At 29.8% G+C, this 11837-nt stretch overlaps 2 protein-coding genes across 2 annotated transcripts; one reads left to right on the top strand and one right to left on the bottom strand.

Moving 5' to 3' along the window:
• The first annotated feature begins 1532 nt into the window (after positions 1–1532).
• On the top strand, positions 1533–2612 carry LOC125599971 (phosphatidyl-N-methylethanolamine N-methyltransferase-like). Its single transcript, XM_048772968.1, has 2 exons — positions 1533–1872; positions 2139–2612. The coding sequence occupies exons 1-2, from the start codon at positions 1628–1630 to the stop codon at positions 2386–2388; spliced, it is 495 nt and encodes a 164-aa protein (XP_048628925.1). The 5' UTR covers positions 1533–1627; the 3' UTR covers positions 2389–2612.
• Positions 2613–2892: 280 nt separating this feature from the next.
• On the bottom strand, positions 2893–5376 carry LOC125599970 (probable WRKY transcription factor 40). Its single transcript, XM_048772966.1, has 4 exons — positions 5049–5376; positions 3991–4326; positions 3469–3585; positions 2893–3376 (listed from the first exon to the last, which is right to left on the bottom strand). Exons 1-4 carry the CDS (start codon positions 5133–5135, stop codon positions 3044–3046), a joined length of 873 nt encoding a protein of 290 aa, XP_048628923.1. The 5' UTR covers positions 5136–5376; the 3' UTR covers positions 2893–3043.
• Positions 5377–11837: the final 6461 nt, after the last annotated feature.

The following is an 11837-nucleotide window of genomic DNA, read 5'->3' as shown; positions in this document are numbered from 1 at the left end:
TGGGTTTAATATTTAAAAACTGTTGTCAAAAAAAAAATTAAAAACTATACCAAATTGGTGTATTAATCACTATATATAAAGTTTAACATCTCATAAATAGACGAACAATATATATACAAAATAAATATATACATGAACGAAGACATTAAACATGAACACACTTTTATTATCTCTATGCATACTAATGTCATAGCATGATTGACCTACATATGTCAAAAAGATTAATATTTCAACACTATTCTATACGAAGAAAACACACATTTATCAAACTGGTTTATGTTATAGTATATATAATTCCAACAAAATTTAATTTTACTTCATATTTGATATTATTTTCAAAATAAACCTTTAAATTATTATCATTTTTCATAAATATCTTAAATTTATTATTAAAAGATAAAAATTAAACCTCCCAAAACATTTATAAATATATAAGAACTATTTACATAGGTTTATAAACTCAACTTTAACACCTAAATAATAAATGCTAAACAATAATCGCTAAACTCTAAACTCAAATGTTAAGATATCTTTAATTGAGTTTTTTAAATGTTATCCAAGTTGGTGTATTTCAAGCAATTTCTCAAATAGGATCTTACTACAAAATTATTTTTCAAGTACAAAATATTATAGTTTCTTTTTTTAAATATTTTTTGTTGTTTTATTAGTATCCCGAAAAATCATCTCTATTATATAGGTCTAGTTTAATTTAATTTTCATATAAATTTCAAATTTCAGAAATGAAACATAAATTATGTAAAATAGTATTGTTACATATAATGTTTACAAAATATTTTTTTACAAAATAAAATTTTTTATGTAAAATAATATTGTTACATAATATTGTCATTTAAATTGGAATATTTTATTATAGAAATAATAAAATCCGCATGGATGTGAGAGTCATGATCTAGTTTAAAATTTAAATGACAACTTTTGATCAATAGATAAAATGTATGATAGATTTATCTAAGTACTTAGATTTTTCTCTTTATATCTAAAACTCAACCGATCATATCACATTCTCTGATCAAAATCTAGAGAAACATTTATGTAAAATATATGACATTATCTGATCAAACAATCATTATAACTTGTTTGGTTTGGTTATTTCATATAATTCGAATAATATCAGATATTTCAGGTAAAATGCCAAGTAATTAGGATGAGTTATTTTGGATAAAATTATTCGTTACTTTAGGATAATTTGGATAGTTTAGATACATTTTGATAATTTGAAGTTTTCATATATTTTCAGATAATTTGCAAATTATAAATATATATATGATTATGTTATATGTATATATAAATAAAAGAATCCGTATTTTCATGTATCTGTTTGTTTCTTTGTTCAGTTATTTTATTTTAGATATAAATATAAAAATTGTTTTAGTATCTGTGGGTTTTGGTTCACTTTCGGTGTTATTTTGGTTCGGTTCCAATTTTTCCGGGTTTAAATTGTATATAAAGAAGGTATGGCTGTGAGAATTTATTGGGCTAAAAACTATTTAAGCCCATTTATAAACCCTATCAGCTGTCTGAACGAAACTCAGATTTTGTCGGGGGAACTCAGCAAAAGACTCAAACGAGCAAAGAAGAATCGGGAGAGAAAGGAAAGTAGGACGTAATGGGGATAGTAGCTGCGATCGGAGTGCTATTGCCATTCCCTTTCTACTGGTGGCTATGGACGAATCCTCAGTCATGGGTCAATCTCTGCGGCCAAGGAAAAGACCCTTCCACGGTTATGGCACGTGTCTCTCACGTGCTCAAGGCTGCCCAACTCCTCTCTCTCTTCTCCGTCGCCTCACTCTCATGGCCTCCTCCTCTCTACTTCTGGCCCCTCATGGCCTTTGGCCAGTTTCTCAACTTCAGGTCCCAATCTCTTGTGTCCTGTTTCTCTCCCATTTTGTTGGATCGAAATCGAATCGAATGTGTAGATATTGATGGAAAGTATGAATCTTTAGTCCACCCATTGGACGCATTTGTGTCTAATCTCTAGTGGGTTTGTTAAAGGTTGTGTCTTTTTCAAGTTTCAGTCATCGTATCTGGTCTGGTCTGGTCTTGTCTCTTATATCGACTGCTTAGATGAAGTTATAGTGTGTTTTCTTAAAAAAAAAAACAAGGTGACATCTTTGCAGGGTATATCAACTGTTAGGTGAAGCTGGAACATATTACGGTGTACGATTCGGGAAGAACATACCTTGGGTTACAGAGTTCCCGTTTGGGGTCATCAGAGATCCACAGTATGTTGGGAGTGTCATGTCTCTGTTGGCTTGCCTCTCTTGGGTTCCATTCCAGTACATTTTCCTCTGGTGTCTCGGTTATGTTTTCATGATGCTAGTCGAGTCAAAGGAGGATTCAAGTGCTCGTGCCAAACCCATCTCCTGATGTCTTGGCATTACACACTAGTTAATAGGGTTTTAACTCCCACGCAAGTCAGGTCTACATTTCTTGTTGTTTTGATTGTTTAATTTTGTAGTTCCACTGACAATGCACCTAGACTTTATACATTTTGTTATCAAAAAGTTATTGGAACAAAAGAATAAGATATGTAATAAACATAAACCAGTAGTGAAAATTTGTAATAAACAAAACCTAAAGCTTTTTTTGTCTGTGGACTCGCTAAGCAATTATTAAGCAAGAATAATACTTATAAAGTTGTTTGGATCCGTTCTGATGAACTCGTTCATGTATAGTAATCATTAAGCAAGAATAATACTTTTGAGGTTGTTACGGTTATCTACTCGTTCATGCAAACAGCGAGTCTCACAAACAACTATCTTATTAGCTGCTTCAGAACATGAATGCATATCCATGGACCAAGAATGTCCAAGAAAGAGAGAATAGTTTGACACTTTGCTGCTTGGTTTCTTATTTAGTTATGTGTTTGCATTTGTTGTCAAACTAGGTATTGGAGATTGCATGAAAACGATTACAATGTTACATTTTCAGTACCCGAAGGGATCATATGATCTACTCTCTCTCTCTCACATATGCCAAGTTCAATCTAAAAAAAAAACACTTAACAGAATTTGAAGCTAAGCTACTTGTCGGTTTGATTCTGTTGGTACAATTTCCCGGTAACAGCTGCTGCTAATGCTGCTGTGAAGTTTGGATCTTTTGTCAAGGAAGACGCCATTTGCTCCACCAAAAGTTTCTGAACTTCTGGAAAATCTACTCTTGATGGGCTTGTCACTTTCTTAGTTTCAGTCAGATCAATGGTAGTCACAGGCTCAGCCAAGCTCCTACTTCTGTTGGCAGCACCAGGAGAACGGTTTAGGCCACTGTTTGAATCGATTTGTGATGGCATTGGATGGTTATGTTCACCCTCATAAGTTGCTACCAACACTGATTGATCCTCCACACTTCTTTGAACCTAAAGACAAAACAAACATAAAATCATAATCAGATTAATATGCCTAAACGCAATTTCTATTGATTTTTTTCCTTAATCTTGATTAGTAGTACCTTCTTTTTGACAGAACAGCTTGGAGCACAAGCACATTTGAAGTAAGCTCTTGGAGATGGATTATCTCTAGTCACTTTCTGTCCATACTTCCTCCATTGATACCCATCTTTCACAACCTATAAGCAAGAACTTCTATGATCAATAAACTATATATATTTTTTGAAGTTTCTATACAGAAGCCTGCAATCACTCCTTTAGTTCCTGATCTTGTTCTTGGTGCTTGTCTAAAAGTATGAATGTTGTCTTTACATAAATGACATTTTTTGAAAAAAAACATTGTTTAAGATTACATATGTTTTTAATTTCAATGTGAAATTTATTAATTTTTATGCAATGTGACTATTATATCATGCGTCTATCTTCTATTGATTAAAATGTTATTAGATAAAAAAATAAATGATGTTTTTTCTAAAATATATATATATATATATATATAATATACAATATTTTGTTAATTTGTGTGCACAAATAGAAAAAGTTATTTAAAAAAAATGAAATGAGTGATTTTATGAAAAACTTACAAGGGTAGTGTCAGAAGCTTCGGTCTTGTAATAAACCCTTGAGACTTTCTCCTTCACAACAGTCTCTTCTCTTTGCTTCTTACACAGATACTGATCATCCTGATCCGTAGAGCTACTCTCCGATACTCCACCGACCACCGCCGAACTATTTGCGTCATCTCTCGCTGGAGATTTGCGTTTCTTGGGAGGACTGACTTGGTCTCTCTCGGTCTTGTTAACATATTCCATAAGCTGTTCCCTCAATACGTTGTACTTGTCACACATCAAAGTTAGCATCTCTGAGAGCTTCTTGTTCTCAGCATTCATTCGGTTTAATTCATCCACTAAAGCAGTTGTCTGCAAATAATATGTATGTATATTGCATGAATTTAGTAACTAGGTGTATTAACATATCCTTTTTTTTTTTTGTTAAGTCACTTCTCTAGTTCCTGATCTTGTTCTTTGGTGCTTAGGAATGTTTTTTTTTTAAATAAATGACATTTTTTGAAAAAAATTGTTTAAGACTAACATATCATAAACTTATACGACCTAAAATTTGCTGTTACAATCATATCATGAAGTTACCAGTTTTTGTCAAAATACTAGCAAGTTTTTTTTTCAAGTTTCTAAACTTAAAGTATATCTAAAAATCTTTGTGTGTATACATATATATTTTATTTGTGCCTATGTAAAGATATTTACGTATGCAAAACTATAGATTGTTGCGATCGTATACATGAAAATATATACATGAAAAACGAAAAATAAAAAAATATATATATACATATACATGTGTTCATAAAAATGAAGTTCTAACAGTTCGAAATCGGATTCTGTCTACAAAGTACTTTGAAAAACCAAGGCTAACGGGACTACTTCAACACTGGTTTGCAGCCCATGATGGGCATATTTAGATTGATTCCCACTATTTTTTATTTATGCATTGTACATAAACATTTTACCTTTAGATGATCAATAAATTTAATATTTCGTAAATAAAAAAATACTAACAGTTTTCATGAATATGTGTTTTAAGTGAACTGAAGATGTAAAGGAACAACAATACAAGAGAAGCATACCGTGGAATCTTCTTCAACTCGCATTCGCGTAACTCCAATAGTGAGATCTAAAGAAGTATCGACCAAAGATGATGGGTACTGGTCCATGGATGTTAAGATTGTACGATGAATCTTCTTGACTCTTGAGTATGTATATGTAAGCTTAGAAAGAACGTTGAGAGATTCGTAGTAAGAGTTCGATCTTATTGACTTCTTTTTTTTCCTTTTCTGGGATTTGTGGAAGAAGGAATGGTTTTAATTCCTATATATATAGAGAAGTATTGATAGGAAACTCGGTGGAAAGAGAGAGCAACATGTGCTCTTTTCATTTTAATGCAATAAACTAATGGTCTTATCATATATTCCTTTTACTTTTAGTCTTTAGACTCTCGACTCGTCTTTCTCGGGTCCACACTCGCACACGTATTTGGTTCAATCCTTTTTTTTTTTTTTCCTCAAGATTTGTTATATTAATTAAAAGACCCAAAGCCAAAATACATAAGTACCCAACACAAGGCACAAAAAACATTGAACTACAAACTGCAAACCTAAACCCAAATACGCTAAACGGGCCCAAAGCCCAAACAACCAAACTCGAGGCCCAAGACCCAAAACGGCTCGGCTACGCAATCATCGAGGAGGCTGAAGGAATGCACGTGTGAAGATCTACGCCATCAGTACGCCACGTGTTTCTCCGCCTCTACCCGATCGTCTCCGCCTCACCGAGCCGCCATGCAAGACCACCAAAACCCTCATTTCACCGGAGCTCATCATACCTTCAAGCCTCCGCCATAACCAGCTTTCTTCTTCACCTTTCTGAACCGATGTCGGAGAGCTCATCGCTCTAGTGAGATCTCATCCGACATCGATCTTCAAACTCTCTACTCTTTCTGGCCGAGAACATCTCCCGCACCCAGAATCTAACATAAAAACCGCTAACCCGAAGCCGGCGACGTAAGGTTGAAGGAACCTTCACCTCCCGGAAGCTTGAGCCGAAGACGGCGAAGTTAAAGGAACTTCCGCCTCTCGGCGACTAAAACCGGCGGCGGCGGAGCTGCCGTAGCCTCCACCTCCTGGAAACGAAACTAACCACTGCGATCTCCTTCACCATACCCTCGACTCTGGCGACCGCGTCTTCCCTCCAGAAACCAGAGACTCCAACGATGGAGGCTGTCCAGAGCTCGGACAAGGCGGAAAACCAGGGAGGAAGTGAAGAGAACCAAGACCGATAGCTTGCCAACGAAAAAGAAGGGCTCCGGCGACGGCACGCACGCTCACGCGCCGGCCGCTCGCCGGACCCTAGATCTACTATCTCTCTCTACTTTCTCTCTCTCAACGTCAACAACAGACTTTTTGTATTTGGTTCAATCCTTATTACCACCATTTGTGTAATATCTAATTATCTATTGCTCTTTTTCTTTGCAAACATCTATGTTCTTTTTTTTTGTATAGTTGGTTGACATTCTTTTTTTCTAACAAACATATTGCATATGATTGGTTCTGCTATCTACTATATAGAATTATAAGATTATTTCCACGTTTTCCTTTGAGATGTTATTATTTTCTTACGTTTCATAATTATCAATGACCAAACTGAAACTAACCCTCCCAAAAAAATCATATTAATATTGCAACAATTTAAACATTTACTATATCAAATCGTAATTGAAAGCATAGTAGGAGAATTCGAATTCTAATCTCTAAGAACATCTCCAAAAAGACTCTCTATTATAGAGTTTTGCAAACTCTATATTTGAAGTTTCAAGGTGTTCTTCTCCAAAAAGAAAACTTCAAATTTAACTTCAAAACTATTTGTAATTTACACTATGCTCCTTATATTTGTCATAATTAATATAAATTCATAAAACTTTATAGATAACTAGCACATATATAAAAATACTATAGTACAAGAAAAAACTACAAGAAAAATAGCACTTTATTACATAAAATTATTTTATTAATGCTCCATTTTCGGTTATACAAAATTTGTTTGGACAATATTTTAGAAGTTTCGGAGAAAATTTACTAGACTATTAGTGTTGATGTAATATTTAAATTTGTATAACAATTATGTCTTCATGTATATATCTTCTTAAAAAAATTATTAAGTTTCTTTTGTAATATTCTTTTTGTCTAAATCTAGTTTTAAAATATTATAAATCTTATTTTGATTTTTTAAAAAACTTTTATATGTAAAATTTTAATTTATAAAAATAAATTTGAAATATTTAAAATATACAGAAGTTTTAAAGATTAAAACCATGAATGAAAAATACTTAAGAATCATAAATGTAATGTATAATTAATTATAAGGATCAAGATGCAAATAAAAAGATGAAATTTCATATTTGAAGTTTCACTTCCTAAAACTCTAAATTTAAAGTTTTGAAGTTCCTTTTTGGAGAGCCAAAAACTCTATATTTGAAATTATAGAGTTTCTTTTGAAGATGCTCTAAACCCGGATGGCAATTATTTTTGAACTACTAAACCACCTTGTATTTGTAACTATAAACAGTTATTTCTGTGAACTATATATATTGAAGATTGAACCCTTTATATATACAACACAAACTATGATATTATTCGCGCAACTAAAACGCTGATTCGTAGAATAAATTTGTTTGTAATGCATCATTCTATTGAATTCCTTAAAATATTTACCAGTTAGCAAGAAAACGTTTTAAAATCATTTTCACAAATTCTATTTTTGGAATGAAACAAAAGAATACATTCTCTGTAAAATATATTCTTTTTATTTCCTATTATAAATGTTCATGAATAAATGGAATAAGGGCTAGTTTCAGTTTTTATTCCATTTTGTCCATCATTCCATTTTTTTTTTATTCTAAAATTTCATTCATTTTTATCTCGTACATTCCATTTAATAACAACCAGATACAACCATGTTTCGTGAAGGCAGGGACTTGGCGGTTTTATTTTTTACTAGTTGGTTTTGCTGTATAAAGGATACAAACTATTTACATTATATGTTTCTGGAAGATAAGAACTTGACGTTTTTATTGGTTAGTTGGTTTAATTATCATGTACTCCCTCCGTTTTTTTATATATGACGTTTTAGAGAAATTTTTTTGTTCCAAATTATTTGACGTTTTCAATTTTCTATGTAAAATTTATTACTAATTAATACTAGATGACCAATGATATTATAGTTTCTATTTTATTATTGGTTAAATTGTGGTTAGGTAAACAATTAATGATGTTTTTGTTTAGAAATTAAATGTTTCTTAATCTATGTGCACAATCCTAAAGCGTCATATATAAAAAAAACGGAGGGAATAATTAATAAGTCATACGCTTTTTTGAATCTAGAAATCATGATCGTTTCAGTTATTTATGAACCAAGCATGCAAAGCCAGCGAAGATGTAAAATTTTAAAACTTTGATTTATTTCAATGAAAATAAAAGAACAAAGAAATGATAACCTGGTAAAACACTGGACATTCTGTGGTTGAAGTGTATGTGTTGATGTTATTATACTCCTGATTCGAATTTCAAAACATGGTAGAAGAAACGTTAGCTGGTTCCGAAATAAAAGAGATTATGGTCTAAAATCCAAACTCTTCTTAGTTAGTAAAAAAATTGGTTTAGCTATGCTAACACTGTAACATGTTTCTTAACATTTACACCAGAAAAAACAAAAAAAAAACTTTGTAACATGTTATTGACCAAGAAAACATAGTAAGATCTGTTTTTCAACCAGAAAAAAAAACAGTCAACACGAATTCTTAAACAAACTTAAAGCAACAATTCTTAAACAACGTTAAAGCGTGATTCGACACATTTGCTAATATTAATTTTCTAAAAACATGTGCTATTATTTTGTCATGTAATTTAACTAGTTGACCTAAACTTTAGACAACAGTTATAATGTCTTTAAAGATAACTAAATACATAAAGTAATGGGTACCAGCGAGTACCCAAACCTATGTATTACATAAAGTAAGACATTGGAGTTAGACCATCTCCTACCCAAACCTATTTTTTTCTCTATAATTTCACAAAAATATAGTAATTTTATTATATGGTAAGTTTTGTTCCAATAGTTTACTCTATAACAGAGTTACTGGGATTTCACCTTTTCACTCTATATTTGAAGTGAAAAGGTGAATTTCTCTATTTTTTCTTTTATAATAGAGTAACTCTGTTATAAAGTAAACCACTGGAGCAAAACTTACTCTATAATAGAGTTACTCTGTTTTCTTGGGAATTATAGATGAAAAATAGAGTTACTCTATTTTCACTCCAATGGGTACTCTATGTGTCACTCTATAATAGAGTGAAAAATAGATTTACTCCAAATATAAAGTAACTTATTTATTTTTTGTTCATCATTCTATTTTTTACACTAAAATAGAGTACTATTAGAGCAAACTTCAACTCTATTATAGAGTTATTCTATTTTAGAATAAAAAAATAAAGTAAACTATTGGAGATGGTCTAAGGATATTCCAACTCAATTTCATCTTTTTTTCTAAAATAGAGTAAAGATGAACATGGAGCAAGAAATGCTCTAATCCAACTACATTTATTATATTTATGGAGTAATTTATTTTTTGTTTGTTTATTATTTTATTATAAAAAAATAAATGAAATAGGATTAGAGTATTTTTATTCTACAATGGAAGAAAAAAAAATAGAAATTTCTCTGACAACAGTATTATAGAGTGTGCGGAACGTGGTTTATATGTTTCTAGTGCGAGTCACTATTAACAATTGGAGATTCTTCTGACGTAGTAGAATTATTTAATTATGTAAACGTGTGCCTTTCTTCATTTCTTCGGTCAAAGTCAAGCCGACGCGGCTTTTCAAAAACAATTGGACAAATTGACGACTAACTTTATCAAATCTTAGTTTCCTTCTTCCTAAGTTTTCATTTATTAAATCTTTTTTTTTTTGAAAATTGGCTTTCAAAATTTATTAAATCTTATGATTCACGAATATCAAATTATAACATATTTACACGTAAGATTAGAAAACCGAAAACATATATTGACATGAAGCATATCCACTATCTCACCTAGAACTTGACTAAGCTATAGAGGTGGGATCACCGTGGAGCGATCATTTTGGAATTTCTCCAGCATTACAGTGTACATTTTGGTCCTTGATTTTCTTCTTTTTTATTCCTTTCACATATCCACGTAAAAATGTTAATTAAGAAAAACAAAAATCTCACACATTGTAGAACTCATATCTGACTGAATTTTTGCCATTTAAAGAACCAATTTTTAAAAATTTCATTTAACTATAGTTTTAAACTTTTTCGACATTATAGTGTTTTCTTATAACTAGAGTGGCTGAGCCTGAATAATTCTCCAACATATTAATATCAACGAATGTTTAATTCTGAATTTTCTAAATGAAGCGTTAGACATTATATCATGTCTTCTAGCCAAGCAATAACCATCTTATATATTAAAAGAGAAGTCATGACTTTTTTCATGTGTGATTTTTTTTTTAATTTGGACCATCACTTAAAATTTTTATTAAATGTATTTTATTAAGACTAATAATACATAGAATTTTTAAAATACTTTTATCATAATATCTTTTGATATCCTTTTTATTTTAAATATAAATATATTTATTTTAAAAATCTAACAAATCTGTTTTAAAAGATCTTTACAGGATCTTCATTTTCGAAATTATATTTAAATATTTTTCACTAATTTTGAAATTAGTTTGAAATATTATTATACATTAATAAATTCAGTAATCGTTTATAAAATAAAAAATAAAAAATTCTGTAATATTTTATATATTATATAACAATAATCAATCATATAAAAGAAAATTATTATATTGAGCTAAGTATAATAAAACTGTATTAAATTATAAATTTTATTTTCATAAGTATAAAAATTTATGTTCAAAAATAAAATCTAATATGTTGGTAAGATGGATAAGCAAAATATATAATACATATATAAAAATTAACATGTATTTCTTTATAATATAAAATATTTGTAACTACTTTAATCATAATATATTTTCATTTTAAATTCTAATAAATCTGTGTAAAAGTATTTTAACAATAATTTAATGTATTTTAAGTTATCGTTTATAAAATAAAAATAAATAAATTATATCCTATTTTATCCACTTTATGTCATGATCATGTTAAAATACAATTATTATACTTATATAAATATGATAAAAGTATATTCAATTGATAAATTTATAAATTTTATTTTCATAAATATAAATTATTTATTTTAAAATATAATATGATGATAGAACGGCTTAAAATTAACAAACCTATAATACATGTCTAAAAAGTAACATATTTAGACTTTTGTATATACAATAATATATTATCTAAATTGAATAAATTTAAAAATATTAGTAAAAAGAAATACAGCTTTGAAACACGGGTCAGAATTTGCATAAATTAAATACAAAATATTTTCAAATATGTTTTTTCATGAATATTAATTTGCTTAATAACTAAATGCAAATACATATAGATAAATATATAATAAAAGTAAAATACATACGGTTTTAATCAAATGATTGATTATAACATGTAAAATATAATATTATTATATTTGAAATAGTTATATAAACATTTAAGTATATGATTAATGTTAAAAAAATATACCACTAATGTTTAAAAATAATAATTTATGTATAAAAAAGTAAAAACAAACACCCGCGCGGTTGCGCGGGTCAAAATCTAGCTTAATTCTTAAAAGAAGTCAAATCCATAGTTGATAGATTTATGAATTATCTTCTTTTTTTTTGAACACCGATTTATGAATTATCTAAATTTTCCTTTACAGCTAGACT

The sequence above is a fragment of the Brassica napus genome, unplaced genomic scaffold (genome assembly GCF_020379485.1).
Source record: "Brassica napus cultivar Da-Ae unplaced genomic scaffold, Da-Ae ScsIHWf_2078;HRSCAF=2729, whole genome shotgun sequence".
Taxonomy (NCBI): domain Eukaryota; kingdom Viridiplantae; phylum Streptophyta; class Magnoliopsida; order Brassicales; family Brassicaceae; genus Brassica; species Brassica napus.
This window is presented reverse-complemented; position numbering and strand designations above follow the sequence as displayed.

What these genes read in the sequence shown, in the direction of transcription:
- LOC125599971 (XM_048772968.1), top strand. Translation starts at nt 1,628, where the DNA reads ATGGGGATAGTAGCTGCGATCGGAGTGCTATTGCCATTCCCTTTCTAC. An exon ending in GGCCAGTTTCTCAACTTCAG is followed by an intron (nt 1,873 to 2,138) that starts GTCCCAATCTCT and finishes ACATCTTTGCAG; the next exon opens with GGTATATCAACTGTTAGGTG.
- LOC125599970 (XM_048772966.1), bottom strand. Translation starts at nt 5,135, where the DNA reads ATGGACCAGTACCCATCATCTTTGGTCGATACTTCTTTAGATCTCACT. An exon ending in GAGTTGAAGAAGATTCCACG is followed by an intron (nt 4,327 to 5,048) that starts GTATGCTTCTCT and finishes TATTATTTGCAG; the next exon opens with ACAACTGCTTTAGTGGATGA. An exon ending in AAGCTTCTGACACTACCCTT is followed by an intron (nt 3,586 to 3,990) that starts GTAAGTTTTTCA and finishes TCTTGCTTATAG; the next exon opens with GTTGTGAAAGATGGGTATCA.